The sequence below is a fragment of the Emys orbicularis genome, chromosome 9 (assembly GCF_028017835.1).
Source record: "Emys orbicularis isolate rEmyOrb1 chromosome 9, rEmyOrb1.hap1, whole genome shotgun sequence".
In the NCBI taxonomy this organism is placed as follows: domain Eukaryota; kingdom Metazoa; phylum Chordata; order Testudines; family Emydidae; genus Emys; species Emys orbicularis.
This window is the reverse complement of record NC_088691.1, coordinates 30739528-30765338: the sequence shown is the minus strand read 5'-3', so window position 1 is coordinate 30765338 and position 25811 is coordinate 30739528. Positions and strand designations below refer to the sequence as shown.

General features: G+C 39.7%; 1 protein-coding gene across 1 annotated transcript in view; it reads right to left on the bottom strand.

Annotated features, from left to right (window-relative positions):
- Positions 1–9922: 9922 nt before the first annotated feature.
- Positions 9923–25811, bottom strand: part of DACH2 (dachshund family transcription factor 2) — a 482776-nt gene continuing 466887 nt past the window's right edge. Inside the window, exons 9-12 of the mRNA XM_065410944.1 lie at positions 20339–20484; positions 19580–19727; positions 13060–13203; positions 9923–10026 (exon numbers count right to left, since the gene is read on the bottom strand). Coding sequence (XP_065267016.1) covers positions 9923–10026; positions 13060–13203; positions 19580–19727; positions 20339–20484 — 542 coding nt within the window. The remainder of the gene's footprint in view (positions 10027–13059; positions 13204–19579; positions 19728–20338; positions 20485–25811) is intronic.

Genomic DNA, 25811 nt, shown 5'->3' with positions numbered 1-25811 from the left:
GTTGTTTTTGCTGATAACATTTAGTATCTTATGATTTATTGGGGAAAGTTTGGGGAGTGAGTCAGTAGACATGCACATCTTGTGGCTTTTTTTAAAGCAGATTCACAAGAGTTCCTCACACAGCAGGCTGTAGATTATGTCTCCTATTTTAATGTTGTACTTTTAACTAATGGATTGGTACTCATCTGGACCTATTGACATAGCAGATATTGATTGTCCTTGAAAATCATAGAAATGCCTTCAAAAGGGCCCTAGTTAAGTCCCGAAGGCTTAGCTCATAGTGTATATGTGGGAGACCTGATTCAGTAACACAAAAGCTCTGTAATCTGTAAGGAGGTGGCTTCCTTCGTAGTCCCCAAAAGCAAGATTTTCAAAGGAATGTAGGTGCCTAAAGATGCAAATATGCACTTTTGTAAATTCCACTAGGAATTTGGTGCCTACGGCTCATTGACTTTCATTTGAGTTAGACACCTAACTCACTTTAGTGTAGGGCTACTCTACAGCCATCTGTCTGTCAGTCAGGGTAAGACTGAAGACGTGTGATACCTGTGCCAGTGGAAGGCCCTAGTGTAGTTGCAATTATACTGGCAAAACTCTGCTTTTTCCAGTCTAGTGTGTTTGTCTCATGGTGGATGGTTTGCTGATATCGTTACATCCACACTGGGAGTACTTTGCGGGTATAGTGTACCAGTATTCCTATTCCAGTAAGACCTGTTCTTAGACACTCTTGAAAAATCCCAAGAGACACTGATCTGCAGCTTTAGGCCCCTGAATACCTTTTGTTTATCTGTCCGCAAGTGTACATAGCATTCAGAGAGCACATTCACGGGGTTGGGTTTATATGGAGAGCTGGCTGAATACTGGCTTTTCAGTTAACACAGAATTCCAAAAAATAAAAATAATAATGCATTTTGGATGAATCTGAGAATAAAATGTTTAATTTTATTTTAATTTCACTAGTTTCAGGTCAAACAAAACATTTTATTTGACCTGAACCAAAATGTTTTCTTTTGGTTTTTGACTTTTTTTTTTTTAAAATGTTTTTAATTTTTATGTGGCAAAAGGCAGTCTGAGACACTGCCTCAGGGCAAAAGTTACTTTGTTGAGGGAGAGAGGACATGAAAGATCTCATGAAAGAGTTCCTTCTTCTCACTATAAACAAATTAAACAGAAAGCCTTTGTTGTGACATGAGACAGGCTGAAGGGTATCCAAGGATTCGTATACTTTTACAAATACACAAGCATTTCAAAGAGATTTTTGTGGATGTTTTTTAACGTTTCACAAGCTTTTCAACAGTGACTTATACAAAATGGACTGAAATGTCTTTTGGTCAGCTAGTCAGTAACTGGAACAACGACGCACTAAACCAACCCAGTTAGGAAAATTTGGTTTAAAAATGGCTACAATTTTTATATAGCCATCTCAATAGGAAAAAGAATAGAATTGTGTTTTAAAATTTCTTAAACTAGCTCCAATTTTGCAACTGTTTTGTAAATTTGAAAAATAGGTACACTTGGAAGAAAAACATTTTGCTGTGAACAGTTCAGCTAGTTCTCCTCACATAGGGAACGGGAGAGGCTGTGTGTAAAAGCACTCCAAATTATTAGTCAGTATGTAATTACCCAGCTGTACTAATTTACGCTCCTCTGCAGTGCATGCTGGGTGAAATTTACCCTATGCAAAGGGCTAGTACAGGGGCTATGCACTCTTTAAGTTCCACATAAACGTTAGTGTGTGGTTTCAGTGGCGCTTAAGTGAAACATAGGCCTTGTATTGGCCCTTTGCACAGTGTTGAATTTCACCCTGAGAGATTCTGTGACAAAAGGCACTAGCAAAGTGCTAAATATACACTTTGCTTAATCTGGACACATTTAACTGGAAAACCTGCTTTTTTCAGGACATCTTTTAGGGAAGCTGTAGCAGCAACTGCTGCTCAGTGTTGAGACTAATTCCACTTCACTGGTTTAAGGTGTTCTACCTAACCTAAAGCACTTCTGTTGAGGCCTAGTTCTGTGGACATCTTAAATGCAGTATATTTCTTGATTTTATTCTTGGTAAAAGTTAATAACTCTATTATAAATAGTTAAAATTTGAGGGTCGGCAGTGATTACGTAACTTGCATGAGGGCAATATTGTCTAGTGGTCTGGATTTTAATGCTGAAACTGGCTTGCTATTTAAATTTTGGCACTAAATTCTCTAAGCTTCAGTTTTCCAATCTGTTAAATGGAAGCAATGCCATTACTTCACTTCATAGGAGTATTCTGAGGCAAAATTAAGTAGTATTGGAACAGTGTGCTCTTAAAAACAAACAGCGAGGACTAGAATTAGACCTCCTCATTCCCAGTCATTCTTCTAGACCTAGGGCTGTCAGGTTTTTTTGTTTTTGTTTTTACACATTACAGCTCTATTTACCACACAAGGTTGAGAATCCCTGTTCTAGCATATTTGCAAGTATACCACCAGTCGGTATGTGGAGTTTATATTCAAATACCAACACTTCATTCAGAATTGGCATTCCCTTAATGACTTTGGTGAAGCTTAGTGCTTGTAAATGTGAATCTGAATATGGAGGCTCTGGCATATTATGGCCATCCTGTGTCTACAAGGTTCTGTTTGGCAATATACAGATAATGAGTAATTTAAATATTTCTTGTTTCAAGAGCACTTATCAGACATCAGAAACAATTCTGTATTACTAGTTGTGCTATTAAACGTCACTGTATGGCATTCTCTAATTCCACACAACCCCCACCTACAAGAAGTTAAAGTTTTAAAAGCATCCTTGATGCGATTTGTGGGAGAAAGGCAATGAAACATGGACAAAAATTCATAGTACCGCAGAATATTCAGTATCTCTTCCCCGTAGCCAACTGCAACCCACATACACTTTTATAGCATTTTATGGTATTATATAGTCAAGATTTGAATAAATCTGTGTTCAATAAATGTATTCTTTTATTAGGTTTATCCCTTAATCAAATATTCATTTATGTAGGCTTCATTCTATTAAAAAATGAAATTAGACAAAGGTGAGCAAATCTGTAGAGTTACAGTAGTTTAAAGCTTAATCTCATTCTCTAGGGGTAATATTGACAATATAAAAAGTGCATAAATGATATTCTGTAACACTGAAAAATGCTTATGAGCCCCCTGTGCATGTTATACTGTTTTACAACCTACAGTGAAATGCATGACTCGCTTAATAAGCAAGACCTTTAGAAAGCTTCCCCACACCTCCTGCAATGTATAACATAAGTAAAGATCTCACCGTTTCTATGTGAGCCAAATCCTATATTAATTATTGTAATTTTCCTGTAGGATTATGTTTTCTTTCCTAACAGAGTGGTCATTTCAAGGTATGTGTATCTCTCTTTTTTCCCACAACATAATTGTTTAATAATTTTGAAGTCTTAATTTATATTAAACAGAACAAAATCTACAGGCAGTAGTTACCATTTCCATATATATTCACATTTCATACTTAATTTATCTCTCTTTTTTCTGCAAGCCCATTTGTTCTGGTCCTTCTCCTTCCCCCACCCCCAAACAAGTGTGCAAAGTCTGACATTTTCAGCCTACTGTTCTTGACAGTGCTCCTTTAAGAAAAATGAGGGTGGCAAACAAGCACAGAATCACCTTCCTGTCAAACACTTTTCTCTGCAGTTTTTTTCATGAATTTTGCTTGTTATCATAGGACATGTCCCTTTTCTGTTTCCCTAATCCCACCCCTGTTGTGGTTTGCACATCCTTGTGGAGAGGGCTGGCAACCTGTACCTAAAATGCAATTTTTTTTAATGAGTTACAGAAGTCAAGGGCAAGTCTACCATACATTGAATACAAGACATGCAGGTGTTAGATTTGAACACACAGCAAGACAGAGTTGTAGTTAGCACTGAGGTAAGATTCAAGCTTCTACTGAAGCTTCTTCTCTGATTAAAATGTTCACATCCCCTTCCTAAGAACCGAAGATGAAGAGAACATAGAATATTGTGGACGGGGAAGCCTTTCTGCTGAAAAAAATCATTTTCTTTCCCCAGTTCTCCATAAAGTAAAAAACAAAACAAAACAAAACCAACTCTCTCTTTCACCTGCACCCAAAAAATGTTCCATATGAAATGTCCAATTAACATGCAGGTTAAGAGTAGTGGTATAGTTATTTTAAAAGCACTGTATTTATATTTTACTCAAAAGAGCTCTTTAATAATGTATGAGAATTGTAAGCTCCTAGCTGGTGACTAGCAAACAAGCTGCTTTGGTTCAGAAGTCACATGAGATGCATATAACTTTTGCTATTCTTATATCAAGTGTAGGCTTAGTTTCTGATGCTTTTGTTACAATACATGGAAGAGATCATCTGACACTTTAATAATTGAACCATTACAGTATTTTTTTCAGAAAAATTATTCTTGTAACATTACAAAATTAAGTAGTACAAATTAAAAACTGGAATCCTTACTCAGGGCTGAAAACACCTGAAAACCAGGGCTGAAAACACCAGTGGATCCACTGACTGTCTAAAAGGAGTTCTTGGCGTGGGGGGAGGTGCTTGGACTAATTTAGCAGAACAGAGGGGTATCATGTGTCTGCCTTGGGAAGCTACCACTATGTAGGGGTCTCACAAAACAAAAAGTTCCGTTGAACATGAAGGAAATGACAGACACACTAATTTTTTTTAACTCTACTCACAGTTTAAGGAACCCTGCAGAAACTACCAATGCAACCAGAGTGAAAAGACTGCTTTATGGGAACAGGCATGAATGAGACAAAGGAGGATACATATAGAAGAGATAAAATGAGGCTTGGGCAGGAGACGGAAGATATTTGAGAGCCTGCTGGGCAGTAGTAGAAATATTAGGGCTCTATTAAATGAAGAGTCAAGGTGCCAGTCTCAAAGTGCCGGATCTGATTCCCTCATCCCCACCCCCCACCGCACACACACACACACACACACACTTTCACAGGGCTTGGCCTGTTCTTATTGAAGCTCTGGCATTGACTTCAGTCGGAGTAGGACTGTGGGACTCAGTCCCGCAAGGTGTTGAACTTCTCTCTTATGAGATGCTGAGTATCCTCAACCACCACTGAATGCAACTGGTTTCAGTGGGAGTGTAGGATGCACCTTGAGGCAGAATTCGGTACAGTGACAAAGTGGTAGACTAAACTGATTTTTTTTTTAAACTGGGCTGGTTTCTGTTTGTCGCAGAGGCTTGATTTTACAATTGTCTTTCACATATTGGGATACTAAAAAAATAACTGTTGGGTTCCAGCAGATTTACGAATAAATAATAGATGGCAAAATAAATACTAAAGTTAAATAGTCCTTTATCTTTGCAAAATGTGTAAAGAAGCAAGAAGTTATTGATGTTTATTGACAGTCCTCCTGTTAAATATATTCCTGGCTTTTTCAAAAACAAAAATTACAGTAGCATTGTGTCACCTTGCCCTTGTACTTTATGGTGTATTTCTCAATATATTTTTTTAAATTACAGAAAGGTCAGTTCCCCAATACTGTCATCTGTTTACTTAAATTTAGGGCCTTCATACTTTTTATGTTGGTTCACCTGCTATTAATCTGTTTATAAAAAACTAAGATAATGTGCTTTGATGATTGTATCAATATCCCCCAACAATGAAATACAGTCATACAAAAGTTAACTAAGGTATAAACATGCAAAAGGAGAAGTCTCCCTGCGATCATAAAATCATGTTATTTTCTGTTCAGCAGTTCATGTTACTGCTGTTCATGCTAATTAATTAAAGGAGCTGTTGCTGTAATGTGCAAACAGGGAATCTGAGAAACTGAGAGGGCTTTTAGGTCTCTGAGTGAAGTTAAGTCAATCTGGGTGCGGGCAATCAAATGTAATGAAATCACTTGTCAGTGCTAAGCTTGCAAAAACTGTGAAGTTTGACTAGGGAGTAAAAGGATTATAATTAGATTTCCAATAGGATAATAACTAAATGGCAGAAAGCAGTAAAGAGAAAATATTACTTTGTTAGCTAATGGTGCTGCTGTTCAGTTTTAGTTTTTATCAGCACACTTGTAGTTGTGCTAATTTAATTTGCTTTTATCAGCAAAAATGCACTACTCAAATGGTACTTGAATGTCATTTGCAAAAATCATTGATCTGAAGGTGCACTTAATGACACCCAGTATGTTTATTTTATGTGAAACGGAGATTGGTTGATAAAAAGGTTGACGTGCTATCTTTCTGGCCCACAAGTAAGTTATGGAAAGAGGAATGGAACGGTATTTGTGTGCATGCATCGCCCTTTCCTTCACCATTCAACTATGCAGTGGACATCACCATAAGAGCGACTATTATTTTTTTATTTTGTCAGCTGAAAAGATTTATCCAGCTTAAGCCATACTCGGCTGATAGACTAAACATTTAGGAGGATTGTGGGTATAATTATTGAGAAAGTTACATATAGGGGTCGGACTATCGGGACAAAATTTCAGATCAATTAACATAGAGAAAAGGAACCAACTAAACTGAAAAGATTTATAATGCATATCAGAATCCTAGTACATGAACAGCTTGCATTAATAAAATCATTTTAAGAAATGAGCATAAAATATGATGTGACTTAATTACTGTGAAAGGTGGTCATGCAATATTTTTGTAATTCTCCTTTAAACCTTCTTAAGGAGATACTGGCAGTGGAACTAATTGAATTTCAAAGGAAAGGCACTGTGTGAATGATAGATTTCTCTCCAACAGAGCTATTGACAACAGAAAAAGAAAAGTCCTCACTGATGCCAGAGATTTTTGCTATGAGCTGTAGATATTTTTTGGAAATAGCTTTGTATTAGGGATGCATGAATTGTTACCCCCACAAACAAAGCAAGCAAATGAAGATGGTGATGGAGAATATATTTAAATTGTTAAAGACTAAAGGGCAGTTTTAGCTGCCAAGTTTTGTAAAAGTGTAATCAAAAGAAAATGGAAAAAGATAATACAGTATCAACATAGAGTAAAAGGATATGGGACACAGAGTTACATAGCAGAATTGCAGTGAAAGCCAAAACAAACCTTAATACTGTATTAGCTAGAGAGGGCTTCGTAATAGCCATTTTACAAGCTCATTGTGGGTTTGTAAGAGTACTATGTAAGCTCACAGCACTTTTAAGTATGAACAGAATTGTCTGGAAAGGCTCCATGGCAGTCATTTGTTACTGGTGATAAACTATGTTTAAGATGAATTCTGATAATATTTCTACTCTTATTTCGCTGCATGAGGGAAAGAAAACCTTTTTTGTGCTTGGACCTAACCTTCTGTTAGAGCTGAAATTGTGATTCTGTGGTGTTGTTAATACTAGACATTGTGTGCACCAACATACAAAAAGATTCTTGGACTCTAGCATTTGCAAAATTCCAAAATAATTCTAGCAGGACATTTAGCTTCATCAATGTTAACCACTATGCTTATGAAGAATGGAATTTTACATAATTTTGTGGACCCATTTTAAATAATAAAAGAACATTAACTTGAACAATATCAGATGAAGACAATGATTTGCCCAGTTAAGAGTTTCTGATAGATTTACAACTAAAATATACAGAGTCCTATTTTATGCAGTCATTTTTATATTTATAGGGGAGCACCAAACTGGGGAATGCTCAACCTAGCCCCTGAATATCCAGCCTCCCACTCTCAAATTCTATCATTTAGGGCAGGGATGAGCAAACTTTTTGGCCTGAGGGCCACATCGGGGTATGGAAATTGTATGGCGGGCTATGAATGCTCACGAAATTGGGGGTAGGGGTGCGGCCTCCGGCTGGGGGTGCAGCTAGAAATGATGAGTTCAGGGTGCAGGAGGGGGCTCTGGGTTGGGGCTGGGGATGAGGCATTTGGGGTGCAGGAGGGGGCTCCAGGCTGGGACCGAGGGGTTCGGAGGGGGATCAGGGCTGGGGTAGGCTGTTGGGGCATGGGGGGGTGAGGGCACTGGCTGGGGGTGTGGGCTCTGGGGTACAAGAGGGGGCTCTGGGCTGGGATCGAGAGGTTAGGAAGGCGGGAGGGGGATCGCAGCAGGGGATTGGGGCGCGGGTGGGAGCTCAGGGCGGAGCTTAGCACAAGCAGCTCCCGGAAGCATGTCCCCCCTCTGGCTCCTATGAGGAGCCGTGGCCAGGTGGCTCTGCATGCTGCCCCATCCGCAGGCGCCACGCCATCTGTAGGCACCACCCCTGCAGCTCCCATTGGCTAGGAAATGTGGCCAATGGGAGCTGCGGGGGCAGTGCCTGCGGACAAGGCAGCGCGTTCTACGTAGGAATCAGAGAGGGATCATGCTGGCTGCTTCCTGGGAACCGCGTGGAGCGGGGCAAGCCCCCCGACCCTGGTCCTCAGCGGGAGCTGAGGGCCAGGTGTGGCCTGCAGGCTGTAGTTTGTCCATCCCTGATTTAGGGCCTGATCCAAAGCGTACTTGCCCCGCCCGTTTGAAAATGTTTGCTTTTTCTTCAATTAAATATGGAAATTTACTTCCTTTTCTGATAGGATTCAATCACACCTTTGGTTCATACCTCCATTATGTGAACAACAATGATGTCAGTGCTTTGGGGCTTCGTAAAGACGATTTAAGTATATTTTTAGTTTGCCAAATTTAAGTGGGAAGATCCCAACTATTTGTTTATTTCTTTTTATCTAACTTCCACATTTCAATACTTACTGCAAAACCATAATCATTTATGTGTAATTGTGATTTTTCCACATTTAGTAGGTTACTGAAATTATCATTAGAAATACAAAACTAGTAATCAAAATGTCAAGTAAATCATTTTAAAGAATATTCTAGGCAGAACTGGTAGCACTGGCTATTATTAAGGTTGCATGACACTTTCGATTAGAAGACCCAGAAAAGGTTGCTTATACCTTTGTCAAGCTTTAACTGTTTCAGCTGAAATTTTCCATGCTGGATGTTTGCCTCAGAATGTGTTTGTCTGAGAAAATGTCACCCAAAATATTTACACCATTTCCAAGAACAAGGCTAGGAAAAAATTCATTGTTTTGCCTATTATTTGGGTAACCTTTTATTTGAATAGCTCTAGAATTCTGCTACTTTGCAACAGAGACTTGAAATTCAACAGGGAATGACCTTTGTGTCAAGGATATGCCATGGGTTCAGAAACGGACTGATGAAGATGGGGGAGAGAAACTGAAGGTATGTCTACACTGCATCGGGGAGTGTGCCTCCCAGCTCAGGTAAAAGACACCATCTAGTTCTGCTCTGGTATGCTAAGAACAGCAGTGTAGATGTTGTGTAGAAGCCTGTCTGAGCTCAGGTGACTAGACAGTGCCACAACATCCATACTATTATTTTTAGCACACTAGCTTGAGCAGAGCTGGCATATGTCTGTCTACCCAGGTTCAGAAGAACGGTCCCAGCTACAGTGTAGACATACCATGAGAGGGAAAACACACTGTGTGTGTAAAGACATATGGGTATACATATAAAATATGTAAAGACACTATTCTTTGTAATAATTTTGGCATTTGGGCTTAGCTAGGTTTGCACTTCTAGTGATGATTTTAAATATATACAGTATGTGTATATTTGTGTACATAATACACACACACACACACACACACCCCTCTGATTTTGACATGCGGGTAAATAGAGGGACTAAAACTATCTCAAAAGATGTGCAATTCTAAAAGGCATGTAAAATCACAAGACATTACATCTTTTGGATTAAACCTACATATGTGCTAGTTTGGCAGTTAAGTATGAGATTTGCTTACACTGGATTAAAACTAATTTAATACCTGCACATCTAAATTTACTGTGTTTTTTAAATTGTTTTCTAGATTAAACAAAAAATGAACTAACAGACTGTTCTGCAATTTCTGCATTTGTCATCAGGCATGAAAAATTAGATCAAGCTGATGCTGCATTGAATCTCATTTCTCTGGAATACCACAAATTATAGATTTTTAAATAACAGCGTGAAGTATACTGCACCTTGCATTGCTGCACTGTCATGTTGAGTTCCATTGTGTTCTATTTCCATGTCTGGGATTCCAGCTTCTGAAAAATGTGACACTTAAGATTAATGTCTTTGTCCTTCCTTGATGCAGCTTTAGAAAAATACTTATTGCAAACCAGGACGATCTTTAACTTACACTAGTCCTGCATAAAACATTGGCATTTCACAGAATTTCCAGTAGTAAATTGTTTATCAAATGTGAAAAAGTATTGCCAGTCTTATAGTGAATTATTTTTAACATACTTCACACATTCTCTGGTGATACAATAGTAATCAGCATATGTTATTAATATGTCAGTGAAATTCTCTTTTGGAGTACTGGTGCCATCTCTCGCATGAAAAAAGTGGAAATTCAGATGGGGAAAATACTAAACTAAATTGCCCCATCCTAGCAGCGTACTTGCAAAGCAAAATATTAGATAGGGCAGCCAATGCCGTTGAGAGTGTCAAATGGTATGATCTGAAGCCATTGTACACTGTTACCTCCTTGCCCTAATTGTATGTCATGATAATGTCTTTAAAATATTCCCCTAAAGAAGACTAGCAGTATATCATATATTTGTTATAGTTATTTAAATGTTTTTTCTCAAGCTTGTGTTAACCCTCTACTGTGTGTGTGTGTGTATATATATATATATGTATGTATATGCAGAAATTGTACAAGATTTCTTTCCAAGTCTTTTCTAAGAATGCTTTAGGTCCCATAGCAAAATTATATATGTTTAATAATTTGAAATGTGAAGCACTTCCAAATCTCTGAAAGGAAACTCCCACCAAACTGATTGCGTTCTTATTCCCAAGTTAGGAGAGATGTTCTAACAATGTAACACACACACATATACATGTCTGAACCATAGTTTAATGCTGATAATGTCTTTGTAGGCAGTGTTTGTGGGTGCTTTGGGGCTCAAACACCCAGGAGTGTTGGGATAACAGATGCCACTATACCATTCAATGCCATCAAGGATTAACATGAGGAGTATGTGATTTGAATTCATGCCCTCCCCCATCCTGTGGAAACATCTGCTTTCCCTTTATAATACAGCACTTAGAAACTTTGGCAGAGCCCATTTAAAAGGGACCTGCAAATATAGTGTAAGGAGTCACACAACTTTAGAATTTTGTGCTAAATGCCCCAATAACTATTCTGCTAGTTTAAACTTACCTTTATTTTTTCCTCCTTTAGGTCTGTGACATCCAGACTTGCCAGTACTTGTTTGGTACTATGGACTAGCATGCACTCAGCTGGTCACATCCTAACCACCACTAACCCTCACTAGGGACCAGTGCAGGTCTACAGAAGAAGGTAAATTCCATACTTGTATAGTGTTGCAAAGATTTTAATATTTTTATCATATATATAAATGTTTACAAAAAAAAATCACAAATGACTGTAGCCAAATGGGCTTTCCTTGCCCTTACTGGTATTTGTATGGGCCCGATGTCACCAGCAGAGTGTATGCTGGTGCATCGCACAGAGAGAGAGAGTCACTGGGTCTGAATGTCATGGATCTGAAGGAATAAATAAGAACAAAGGCTGCATTTTAAACTAGCAATAATCTGAATGTCCTCCTTTCCCAATTATCTGGGGCATTCAGTACATATTTCTAAAGGGTTTTATTAACCTTTTAAAATATATGCTGTATGTTCATAAAACAACAAAATCATCTGTAACTAACAACAGTATCTGTTACAGGGACAGACCATCAGAGTTAATTTAAAAACAAAATTCTTCACAATCACCCTTCAAATGTTATGGGCATAAAATTGTACCTGCAATTAAATTGTGGTGTTGGGTGCTAATGAGCTACCTGATTTGCCGGTGAAATCAGATTAACATCTAAATACCAGCATTTGTGCTTCTTGCAGGTGTTAACTATAGACATCTACCTGATTGCAAATTAAGTAGTTGTCTAAATGTCTAAAAGAGCACAATTAATTGTAGATTTAACTATATGCTGATATAATTAGTGGAGTACTGACAACCCTGACATGATTTTCAGAAATGCTGAGCATCTACAAATTCCAGTGAAGTCAATGGGAGCTGCAGATCCTTGGCACCTCTGAAAAAAATCAAGCAAATGGATCTTAGGTTATATCAAGATTCAATTTACTCCAACACAGTCATCAGTTGACTGGCTGTGTAAACCTTTTGCTACAGAACCTGAAACCAAGTGAAAACACAGAAACAGAAGTGCTAATTTTTGTTCACATCTCTTTAGACTCAATATTTTTTAATATCACTTGATAGAACTTGTTGTCCTTGGTTATTCATACATTTCTGGAAATTAAGTTGTGTGGTTTTATTTTACAATACTTGAGATGGCTGTGAACCTAAACAGTCACAAAGATTTACGCAGTGTAGAGCTTGTCTACACTGGCACTTTACAGCACGGCAACTTTCTCGCTCAGGGGTGTAAAAAACTCCCCCCTCAGCGCTGCAAGTTTCAGCGCTGTAACGTGCGAGTATAGACAGTGCACCAGCACTCGGAGCTATGCCCCTCGTGGAGGTGGTTTCTTTAGAAACTTCTCTCCCAGGGCTCTGCCACGACTACACAAGCCACGTTAGAGTGCTGCCGCGGCAGCGTTTTAATGTTGCCAGTGTAGACAAGCCCGTAGTAAGCTTAATAAGTCTTCAGTTTGAACGAGTTCATAATGAGTTTGAACAAGTTGAACTTTTGGAATGAAATTCAATAGTTATGAAACTGAATCTGCACAGATGGGAAAGTCACAGAACCTCATGCAAACTGAAACCAACAAGTTTCACACTGACCCAGCCATCACTGTAACAGGTTTCTAGGGTAATAATGTGTAGACTTTCTTGGCATTCCTGCATTATTTGTATGTCTGCCCTCCTCTTTCTTTCTAGATCTAGACTTACTTATTTTTTCTTGTTTAATTCATGACTCAGAGCACTTGACTTAAATTTGTTTTTTAATTATTTCTGGACAAGGCTCGTGTTTAAAAACTAGACTTTGTTTTTTGCATCTCTAGTGCTATTTTATATTTTCCAGCTAATTAGAACTGATAAACATAATTCTAACTTAATTGTCAAAGTCCAACTAAAACATTACCATTTAACATCCTGAGACCATCACCCGACGTGGCCTGTTTAAGTGCCTGTTCCACTTGTTCTCTCCTCTTTGATTCAAACTCCAGGGCTTCCTGCAATTTTCTCTTTGCTTTTTTCTCTTTCTTCAAGCGCTTTTGAATTGTTGCTGGAAAATAAATGTAGTTCAAAGACTTCATTAAATAGTTCCAAGTAAGCTATAAATAATGCTTTCATAACAAAGATACTTATCAGCTGACATTCAAGCTCTGTGCAGCCAGGAGAGGAAAATATCAGAAATGGGTCTGCTACAAAAATTATAGATCCATATCCAAAATGTGAAAATGTTTGGATCATAAAATTTTAAATGTCCTGATCCCGCTATCCTCAATGAGAGAGAGCATCCCATTGATGGCAGTATACCATTCAGTGTAAGCAAGCATGACAGAATCAGGCTGAAGGACCAGCAGTGAAATTTGGACTAGTTTTGGATTTGCATTTCACAAAGTTTGAGGGAGTTTGGACTTGGAGTTTTGTTTTACACCAATTCTAATAAAAATTTAATTTCCTCAGCAATGACATGTGTCTAGTCTTCCATTCCAACTCTTCTCTTCGTCATTGAGAATATTAGACCCACCTTCCCCGATGACTGTTTGCTTTCTACATACAACTCCAATTATATTAGTAATGTATGCAAAGCATGTGTCAGATGCTGGGACCAGTGATATTCACATTGACATACCAGAGCATTTATTTACTACTTTGACATCCAGTGGTATTTTCCAATATTAAAAGGAAATGGAATTTGCTATGTTTGAATTCCCAGGTACTATAAAATCTGGAATGATCAATACTATTATGGAGTTGGGGTGAAACCTCATTGAAGCTGGTGGGCATGAGAGCGTCCTTCATTCACAATAAATGTAAAAGCAGTCAGACTCATTTTGGAGTAAAATGGCTGAAACTGCAGGAGCCATGACCACTTGCAAGGCCAGTCAAAAGCTGAGCTATGTGGGTGGAGGTACTGCACCAGGGACTGAATGCAAATGCAGGAGGTTGGATATTGTTTGATGGAGGCGTCTGTATTTGTGAGCAGAAGCAGCCCAAGATAGGCAGAGATGGAGAAATGAAGGAGACAATCAGAACAGTAGCAGGAGCGTACTTCTGAGAGAAAGCCCAGAGAGAGAGCTTTTTGGGCATAGTGTTAACTGGAAAGAGGCTTGGAACTGTCAGCAAAGAGTCTGCCTCCCAGGGCTGCCCAGAGGGGGGGGCAAGTGGGGCAATTTGTCCCAGGCTCCGGGCCCCGCAGGGGCCCCCACGAGAGTTTTTCGGGGCCCCTGGAGCGGGGTTCTTCACTCGCTCCGGGGGCCCCAGAAAACTCTCGCGGGGCCTGGGCCCCTGGAGCTTCTTCCGTTCCGGGTCTTCGGCGGCAATTTGGCGGCGGGGGGTCCTTCCGCTCCGGGACCCGCCGCCGAAGACCCCAGGCCCCCTGAATCCTCTGGGCGGCCCTGCTGCCTCCTGCTGTTTGAGTCTTACTGTTCAGGAAAACAGGCCTTTGTACATTATTTGTGTTTAAATAACAAAACAAATCAGGATTGGATCTAAGAAATATCTGATTCTGTCATCAATTTCTCCTCCTAACAGAAACAACCCACCAGATCCAGAATTTTGGTCCAACACTCAGGTCAAAATAGGTAAAAGTATTATAAGAATAATACCTAACTCTTAAATACTGCTTTTTTCATCAGTAGATCTCAAAGCACTTTGCAAAGGAGTTATGTATTATTATCCCTGTTGAACAGATGGGGAAACTGAGGCACAAATAAGTGCAGTGACTTGCCCAAGTTCACCCAGAAGATCAGTGGCAGAGACTAAGGTCTCCTGAGTCCCAGGAGTGTGCACTATCCATTGGAATGCCATTTTCTTTGAAGAGCTCAAAAAATGAAAATGTTTTTCCTGAAACTGCTTCAATATCCTTTATAACAGTTGGGAAGATTAAGACCTAGATTCAGCTACCCTGCTTCAAGGGTAGCCTTCTTCTGCATGCAGTCCTATTGTTTTATTGGGGGCGGGTGCTTGTAAAGAACAGTGCTACATGCCTTGAGGAAGGGTGAATCAGTCCCTCAAATATTAACTGAGAGCATTAAATGAGAACAAAAGCCCACAGGTAAGTATAAAAAAGGAAAGTTAAACAGAGGCCCAGATGTTGGGGGGACAAGGAAAATTACATTAGGGTCATAGGAGCAATAAGCAGGAAATTGGTGAGGGAATCATGTCAACAGCTTAGATGCCTACACAAATGGAAGGAGTATGGGGAGTAAACAGGTAGAACTTGAAGTATTAATCCAAAAGCTAATTTATTATTTAACTGGCATCAAAGAGACTTGGTGGGATCAGTCTTGTGACTGGAATATTTATATAGAGGGGTATAGCTTGTTTAGGAAAGACCAGCAGGATGGAATAGGGGATGCTATTTTATATATTGAGAATATAAATACTTGTTTTGAGGTCCAGCAGTAGGTGAGAGACAGACCAATTGAAGGTCTCTTGGTAAAGGTAGAAGGGGTAAAAAAATAATAGGGGTAATGTCATGGTACAGGTCTACTGTAGACTATCCAGTCAGGAAGGTGTTGGCTAAGGAATAACAAAAATATCCAATATACAAGACCTGATAGTAATGGTGGACTTTACCTACCCAGACATCAGTTGGGAAAGAAATATGGCAAAACACAAACTTTGCAATAAGTTCCTAGAAGGTATTGGGGGGAACTTTTTGTTTCAGAAAGTAGAGGAAGTAACCAGAGGGACAGCCATTTTAGGCTTGAGTCTGAGCAGCAGGGAGAAATTGGGAGCAAATATGGAGGGTAATTTGAGTGACAGTGACTCTGAAATGATAAATTTCATGATTCTAAGGAAAGGAAGGAGTGAGCGCAGGAGAATAAGAACAATGGACTTCAAAAAACAGATTCGGAGAACTGATAGGTTAGGTCCCATGAGAAGGAAATGTAAGGGGAAAAGGAGTTCAGGAGGACTGGCAGTTTCTTAAGGAGATATTAAAGGCACATCTGAAAACTGTCCCGATGCGAAGAATAGTAAGAGTTCAATATGGCTCCCTCAGGTGCCCTTTAATGACCTCAAAATGACCTTGGCAAATAGGTCTGAAATCAACAAGATGAATTTCAGTAAAGAAAAGTGCTGTAGGAGGAAAAATCAAATGCACAACTACAAAATGGGGAATAACTGGTTAGGTGGTAGTACTGCTGGAAAGGATCTGGGGGTTATCACAAATTGAATAGGAGTCAACAGTGTGATGCAGTTGTGAAAAAGGCTAATATTCTGGGGTGCATTAAAAGGAGTGTCATATGTAAGACATGGGAAGTCGTCGTCTCACTCTACTCAGCACTGGTGAGGCCTCATCGGGAATACTGTGTCCAATGCTTTAGGAAAGATAGGGACAAACTGGAGAGAGTCCAGAGGAGAGCAACAAAAATTATAAAAAGTTTAGAAAACCTGACTTATGAGCAAAGGTTAAAAAACCTGGGCATGTTCAGTATTGAGAAGAGAACCTGTAAGTCTATAAATATGTTAAGGGCTGTTAGAAAGAGGACGGTGATGTTTGCCATGTCCACTGAAGGTAGGACAAGAAATAATGGGCTTAATCTGCAGCAAGGGGAATTTAGGAAAAATGTCCTAACTATAAAGGTTGTTAACCATTGGATTAGGCTTCCAATGGAATCCCCATAATTGTAGGTTTTTAAGAACAGATTGGACAACCACCTGTCAGGAATGGTCGAGGTATAGTCCTGCTTCAGCACAGGCGGCTGGACTTGATGACTTCTCAAGGCCACTTCCCACCCTACATTTCTATGATTCATTGTCCCGACCCCTTTCCTTCTCCACCTTCTGCATACTGTAAAGAAAGGGATATTTGGGTGTCGCATGCTTCAGCTGGGTGCTTGTCCCAGTCCCTATTGCTGCTACTGGGAGTGGTGTGAGGCCAGGTTATTAGCTGTCACCTGGTTGATGGAAGAGGGGAAGGAGAGATACAGTCTGCTTCGCATGCATGGTAGCCATTGCAAGGTCCCTGTTTCATCTCTGACTTATCCACCTTTTAATAAAAAGGGGACTATACTGGTTGTCAGTTTTGGGGTCTGGAAGTGACTTTTCCCATATGGTGAAATTGACACAAAGCTGTATGGGTTTTTCATGTTTTCAGGAGGTCTGTTTGGGGCTGGGGGATGTTGAATTACAATTATCATAACTTTGATGGGTTCAGAAGGGTCTAACTGAGGGCCCTAAATCCAGTGGGCTGCTTGTCCATTGGTTCTGGACACACATGGCATGGCAAAGGCGGAATACATCAATGTCTGCTGCATATTGTGGCTCCCCTCATCTCTCCTACCTCCAGCACGAAGGTGAGTCAGGACCCTAAAACTGAGGGTGCATGGCTTTCACACTCACCCCAGATGTACAGTCCATCAGGGCCACCGGTGTCCATTGGTTCATACTGGACAACCCTGCCAGGTAGTTTGGGGTGGTTACCCCAGTCAGGTAATAAAGTCACGGCCTCTGCATTTAACCATTTTACGGTGTCTTTTTGGTCACTGTTTCCATGTTCACATCAATTGTTCGCTGCAAGTACTTTACCCAGCTCTCTCTAGCGATCTAGTTAGAGGACAGCCAAAACCAGCTTCTTTACGCGTACAAGTAGTCTCCACTGAAATAACTGGCGTACTCAAAGTCAAGCAGCCCAGCCTGCATTGAAAAGTCCTTTCAACTAATTTCATACTACATTTAAAACTGAAGTTATATATTGAAGTTATAGTTCAGATCATCTCAGATGATATATTGCCAATCTCCATCTATCTGGTCTAAGACTGCAATGGAAGGACTTTAGTGCTTTTTAATATTTTAAAATGTAATCAAAATACTTCTTTAAAGTGTAGAGGGAGTGGTTCTATTATCACGTAGATTGTAAAGCTATGGCAGCTTTATGAAGGTATTTAATTCTGTTTATTTTCAGATACAGCAGCATCTTGAGACTACCAAAGCCTGATTCAGTTTCAATCTTCCAGTATTCACATAGGAGCAAATCCTGCCTTCTTACCCCAGTCAGCCATAGAGGTTCCTGCCTGCAGCAAAAGTGCTGCAGTTCCACTACAATGTGGGGAGGGGGACATGATGCTGGGAATTCAGCAATCTCTGTGCATTCTTTTGTGAAACAAAGACCAGGTCCATGGGAGCTCTTTCTGCACTGATGGAGATGGTCTGGGAGAGGAACAAAATCAAGGCTGATGCATCAGTGATTGTTGGTGAAACTCAGTCCTGTGCTGGAGGCCACCGAAGTCTATACATCACTTCAGTCTCATGTAAGGATTGTGATGGTTTAAATGAACCTTAAGCGATGCACAGATTTTGTGCTGGCCTTTTACATAGGGGTGAATTTCACCTTATGAGAATATACCAGCCTTTCTTTCCTTTGGATTGTGGGGGTACAACAAATTGCAGGTCCTCTGCAATTTAATTATCTCCGGGGAGTTTTCTCTCCATTCACTTCTGACTCCTAGAGTTCCGCAGGCCATCTACTCAGGCTTGGCACTGAGAATAGGAGTTGTCCCCATAATCCAGTCTCAACTTCAGGAGAAGCTGCAGATATGCATATAAGGGTAGAATTTGATATGATCCATGGACCGTATTTTAGTACGTTCACTATAACTTCGACTCATTTCATATTGCCCTGTAATGTAGATTCTGAACTTTGGACAAGTCTGCTCTCTTTGCAATACCACAGTGAAAAATGTTACACTTAAAGACTCCATATTATAAAACTAACACAATCATAGTGCTGTTGTGATTATACTTCATGTTACAGCCTTACAAGACCCAGTTTAAGAGCTATATCGTGTTTCCCTCCATGATACGACAGGAGAATTAGTAAGGTTATTTGCTTCTGATCTCAGGGAAGGACAGTTTTGGATAAGCATCTTCTCCTCCCAACTGATCCATGGTGTGGCACTGGAGTCATCTGCAAATGAAGCAAACTGACTAGCCTCCCTGTTAGTGTAATAATTACCCCCAAAAGGATGGGCTAGCTCAGAGGGAAGATGATGAAAGAAATTCTGGTGTAAACACATTTTAGAAATGTACTTTCCTTGTGAATCTTTCTCAAAATAAGACTGCTCCTCACTGGTGAAGATAATAGTTGGAAACACAGAATAAATTAAAGCTGCCAGATCAAGAATTCAAGTTAAGAACCCACAGAAGGACTGGTAATAATACATGTGAAAGCCATGGAACTGAATCAGCTCTCAACTAGGGGAGCTGCCAAAATATTTTGTGGCCAGTTATCCTCTAGGAAACAGTCCTACAGTCAGTTTTTTTCCGATCTGCCTGAAGAAAAACTTGTTTTACATTAAAACTTAAATCTTTCTTTAACAGTTTGTCCACTACTGTATTATGCTAATCTATGATTGCTAGCTAAGTCCAAGTCACCAGCAGCTCAGAGCAGGCAAAACATATCTAAAGTCCATTCTTAATTCACTTACCTCTGCTTTGCAGCTCAGCTGTAAGTTGCCTTTCTAAGCTCTCTCTCAGTTCTCTCTCTCTACAAAGCTCCATCTTTAACTCTTTCTTTTCCTGCTGTATCTGTTTTTCCTGGACTCGTGCGTTGTCCACAGCTACTTTCAGTAGACCCTAAAAGCACACACATACATCAGCCTTGTGAAAAATCACATTTAATCTCAATGGTAGCATAAAGCATCATTTGATCTTATTATCTGTGAGCGAATAGAAAAAAATATGACAGGAAACTTGTAGACCTTTGAATATAACTGAGAAGATTAGGCAGCGATATCATATTTAATATTCTATGAGCAACTTTGGGGTGTGGACTCATTCAAAATAGCTTTTCCAAATTCATCCTGTTGAGGTTTTTTATCACACAAAAACTAAACTTAAGTAAAAGACATGTGAGGACTCAAGAAACACAAACATAGATAAACTGCACATATGTATTCGCATGTTCTGTACAATCAGGGGGGAAAAAACCCTAAGAGAGACATATTACTGCTGTTCTGAAAAGTTTAACTCTTGCACTGCATTTTAAACAAACTATCAAGTGTAGCTAGCATTCTTCAGTTTGCTTCAAAAAATCTAATTAAAATAGATCTGATTTTACAGATTACTCTGAATCCAAAGAAATATGATTTTGTAGAATGTATGAATTACTAAATAAATGGGAATGCTGCATGTTCATTCTTTATGAGTTAATTTATCATTATGTAGCTCTGGTTCCGATAATTTACCTGAATGTTGGTTAATAGAGTTTCTACTGATGATAAACCATCAGCAAAAAGAAATGGTGCAGGGAATCCAGGAGGCAAGGTCTGTCCAGCCAGTTGGACTTTATCTAAGGTTGGTTTCATTATTGGAATAGCAATTTGGACCTCTTCTGTAAAGACATATTAGAAAGCAACATCAGAAAGTTAATATATTGGCAATGGCAACCTTCTTATACAGGCAGGTGACTGAAATGTTTAAAGCCAGGACTTAATTCACCTTAAAATCAACTCATAACTATTATAGCAAAATTGGCATTGTTTGTCTTACGGCAGCAAGAATTGTGATTATGGTAAGGCTGAAAAATAGTACAAGTTAAAGAAAATTCACGCTGAGCAGCCTGGAGGAGGTGCACTAATATTATGTCATACCCCAAATGTCAGTATATTACAGAATTATAGCTATGTTACTCAGGTCATTAGATCTGAATTGTTTATCAGAGAATAATGAAAAGTAGGGTTTTTCTGTTACAACAAAAGAAATCCTCTATAGTCACGGAATTTATCAGTTCTCCTTCCCTTTAATTTTCTCCTCCCAGAGTCAAATCAACTCAGTTATTCCCTCTTGCCTTGATGACACTGAGTCTCAGTTGTAGGTGAAATGTCAGTTCAGATTTTCCTACAGAGTATCTTGCTATTGTCATCCTTTCTAGTGTTCAGCATTAGCTAAACATGCTTTGATTATTTTAGGTGAGTTGTTTCATCTAGGGTAAAAACAGAAAGGGTGTATTCTGAAGTAAGTCAGGCAGTATCATGGTAGAGTAGGGAGAACCCCTTCTCCTGCAATTTACAATACGTAGCCAAACTGGTGTACCTTTTCTAAATTGCAGGATTCTGGCCCAATACAGTATTCCCTATTTGACAGGCAACACATTAACTTTTTACATCATGGACGGGCAATCTCCAAAGAAGCAACATCATTTAAAAATGTTTTTCACCAACCTGTCTGAGCCCAAAACATTTTTTATGAATTAACACTGTCACTAATGAATATTGTAGAGCAGTAGTTTTCAACCTGTGGTCCGCAGACCTCTCAGGGTCCACAGCCTATGGCTAAGATTTCCAAAGGGGTCCGCACCACCATTCGAATTTTTTTAGGAATCCACAAATGAATAAAATTTGCAAACCACTGTTGCAGAGCAATAACTGACATATCACCTTTTTTTAAACCCTCCTCTACACATAATGGCTTTAAGTATCAAGCTTACTGCTGAGACCTATAGAACAAAAATCTTCAATCGGTTATTTTACATCAGGTGTTGTGTTGTACATTCTTTGAATCTGAAATGTCTAGAAATATATCTGTGTAGTGTTCCTGTGGAATCCATGAAACACCCCTTTAATTCCTTTGGCAGTTGCAGAAGTTATGAAGAACATCTTCACAGCAATTGCTTTTTAGTAAAGCTTGAAACTAATATATTGATCATAAATGCATGATGCATGTGTTTTCTAAAGGCAATTGCACAACCAATCCTGATAGTTTCATTTGTCAAGTCCCTTGGTCATATTAATTCTAAGATTTACAATTAGATCACATCACATTTCCCCCTCAGCATTAAAAAAAAAATGCAGAGGGAATCAGTACATCAGTTACAAATACTATGACAGAAATTAAACTGCAGGTCTTTACATTGGTAATATTATATAGCTTGAAAAACAAATTCCTTGGGCATCTCTTGAACAAGATAACGTGTTATGTTTCTGAAATACATTTGCCAACAACTAACCCAGGAGTGCTAGTAGTTTTCCTGTATTTGTTGAAATCTATATTAGGGAGTATTTTGTCTTCACTGTGTGAGAGCATTGAATGGAACATCTTCATAATGATGCCTCAAGTATTAATAACAAAAACCTACATCATATTCACATCTATGTAGCTAACATTTTATAAACTGGATCTATGTCATATAAATTATCTATTTTTAAACAACTGTGGTTACATATTCAGACCACTGCAATCTTACCGATTCAAAGACTATATACCGTTTCTCCTGTTTAAATATTTTATATAAGAAGTAGAATTCTTAAAATTAATTGATTAGCTCTTGCATATGATATTACACAGAAATTACATTTATGCTACAGAGTTAAGGCAGACTAAACAAAAGTGGCATCTCAAAAGGAGAGCAATACATAAAGTATGCATAACAGAAAACTATAACAGCTTTAAAATGTCTAGAAATCTCTCCTACTTGGAGATGAAAGTAATACTATTAAATTGGCTGAAAGGAAAATTACTATTGACTGTGAAGACAGGTTTCATGGTCTATGGTTTGTAATGTTGCTATACAGTAGATTGAAGTTTCAAAATAGTATTACTCTTCTTTAAAGAGATAGACACAGCTAAATTAGGTGCTGCTTGCTGCAGTGAGGATCAAATGCAAAAAGAATCATATTTCATCAGACCTAGTCAACACCAGGAAAATAAATAGAAATATAAGAGGTATGCAGGCAATGATTCATTTTGATAATCTGGCCCAAGAGAGACACATAGAGACAGCACACAGATCTAAGCTTCTACCAAAAGACAAATAGGACACAGAGGGTGGGAATTGGGATGACAGTGTAGCAGAGGTCACATCGATTTTCAGCAGCAGTTTTCACACAGATGAGATAACCCTGGACTCTATTTGGCCCATTGTTCATATCCTACCTGTCCCACAAGCAATAAATTTCCTAGTCCCAGAAAAAGGGCAGTAAAGAAGAAGGATTCTACTTATGACTCCTTATGATTAAGTTTTTGTGCTAACCAAACATGCTTTGCAGACCAAGGTCACATTGCATGTTAAAGTCTGTAATAGCTGAAAACTAGTAGAAGCATATTATGTTTTAGCGTATATGGGTGGAAACTGTCAAACCATTCATCATTTTTTTCTGATTGAAATCACACGCTGCAAAGATGAATGATAAATGCATTAGAAATCTATTTCAATCTTGTAATAGGTCTTCACATCTGAATGGTGTCTACATTTTGTCCACAGTCTGAATAAGTGCACACAATGGCAGAAAGGTATTAGCGAGGCTTGAGAAATCCTAATTGACAAAGTAATTAAAAAGTGGGCAAGTGCTGGAAGCATATTTTGTGGGTTAAATAAGTACATCTTTTTATAGTAAAAGAAGAAAAGGTTTTGACTCAAACATTTTGAATTTAAAGCCCTCTAGAACTGTACATATTAAAAGCAGCATTCATAAATATAACACAATAGAATAAACAAGAAATACAGCTGGGACAACTACTATCTAACCAAGGACACAAACAACCTTTCCATTTATTGAGGCAAAGTGAAGCCTGCTTTTATTGAGCCTGTTTGTTAAACCTGGCACACTTTGTAATAGCATTCAGGAGTCCATTTAGAGGGCAAGTCTTTTTATTTTAATTTCTTGCTTGAGGCTGTGCTGACTAGACATAAAGGATGGCAAGAATTATATTTGCAGAAAAGAAATATACAGTAAATACCAAGAATGAATTGAATGCTACTCCTGAAAACTACATTTTAGATGACTAAAAAATTTTCTGTAGATCCAACAGACCACTGTAGTTCATCTTCTGGCTCACCAGTCTCTTGCCCAGCCCTGATTGGGAAGTGAAACTCCAGCCTATGGACTAAAAATCAGGACTGGGAATAGATGCTATGTGACTAGTCTCTAACCTGAAAGTGCAGCGCACTACCAATAGGCTAGTCAGTATTTTTATTAAAGAAGAAACCTGCTAGTTAAGCACATTCTTTTAACTCTATGTGATATGCACCTCACACACTTGATAGACTACGAGTATGAAAACAATCTAGTTCCCTTCTATTCACATCCTAAAACATTATTTATAAGCCCACCAAGTTGGCACCCATTGCTCCTGAGTGGCTAACGTCTACACACATCTGATTAATTTTGTTACCCTATCTCCCCAACCTAAGCAGCTACAGTGATAGCCTCAAAGGGTTTACAGTTGAGGAGAGGTGACAAACATGTGGGTCTGGGTTGGAGAGGCAGGGTAAAAAAATTACTTGTGTAGGGCTTAGTCCTCGGTTGTCAGAACTAGTACAAATATAATCAGTTGGGAAACTCTACCGGCAACACTGGGGCTGACACAGCTGCACTAGGCCATAAGACTATGTATGACCGTAAGCGCCCCCTCGATGCCAAGTGGCAGAGGCAGGGGCGACTCCAGGCACCAACGCACCAAGCGCGTGCCTGGGGCGGCAAGACGCGGGGGGCGGCCTGCTGGTCGCTGTGAGGGCAGCAGTCAGGCTGCCTTCAGCGGCATGCCTGTGGGAGGTCTGCCAGTCCCGCAGTTTCAGCGGCAATTCGGCGGCAGGTATGCCGAAGGCGTGGGACCGGCAGACCTCCCGCAGGCATGCCGCTGAAGGCTGCCTGACTGCCGTGCTTGGGGCGGCAAAATACATAGAGCCGCCCCTAGGCAGAGGGCCCACCATACATTAACTCATATCAGGTCTGACACACACAACACATAATTATCATAATATTTATCTAAAAGCAGCCATATAAGGGATCATGCATAAACTGGTGACACACTGGGGCTGACAAATCATTGTGTTATGTATGTATGGGTAGTGTAGATAAAGGGTTTTTTTTTTTTTTTAAATATGTGTGCTGTAAATATGGTCTTAAAAAAAACTGTTTGGGAGGCAGAGCATGCAAGAAGCCTGACAAAGCAATGTGGATTTCCTGTCTGACCAGCTTGATTACATATAAGGTAACCAATGCCATCAAGCAAACAAGCAGAGGAGATAACTTAGTAAACATGCCAGGTGACAGAGTCTGCACCTCAGGATACCTTCCTGCTCTCACAGTGGAGACAACGGAGTATGGGTAACATAAGGGGAGGGAAAAAAGCCTTTTTATCTACCAGGTAGGGCACAGCACCTTATGAGTCTGTGAAAATTGGATCCTCTTGGCCTGAAAGGAAGGAGCAGCTGGTAACTAGCTTAAGTGAGAAACTGTTGTAGGCAAAGATATAACTTCCTAGACTTAAGTTTTAGTTGCTTGTATTTTTTTTGTTTGGTTTGTAACCATACCAGGCTGGTGAACACCTGCTCTGGCCCTAGAGGGATTGGAAAAGCCCTACAGAGGGCTGGGGCTGGGCAAGGTAAAACCCTGGCTGATTGGGGGAAGTGGCTGCAGCTGGGCCACGCCCCAATCAGGCCCCAGCTGGCCTGTATAAAAAGGCTGTGAGCCACTCTCTGCATTCAGGAAGAGAAGGGCCTGGCTGCAGGGAAGCTAGACATAGGGTACCTGTAGTGGAGCAGGGCTGGGGAAAGGCTGGGGCGCTCCAGCCTAGATGGCCCCAGGCTGCAGCCTAGCAGGAGGCTAAGGGGTACTGGGGGTTGCAGAGGGCAGCCCAGGGCTAGGCCAAGGCAGCAGGTCCAAACACAACCTTGCCTGTGATGAGTGGCCTATACTGCAGTCTGCCCCAGGGAACAGG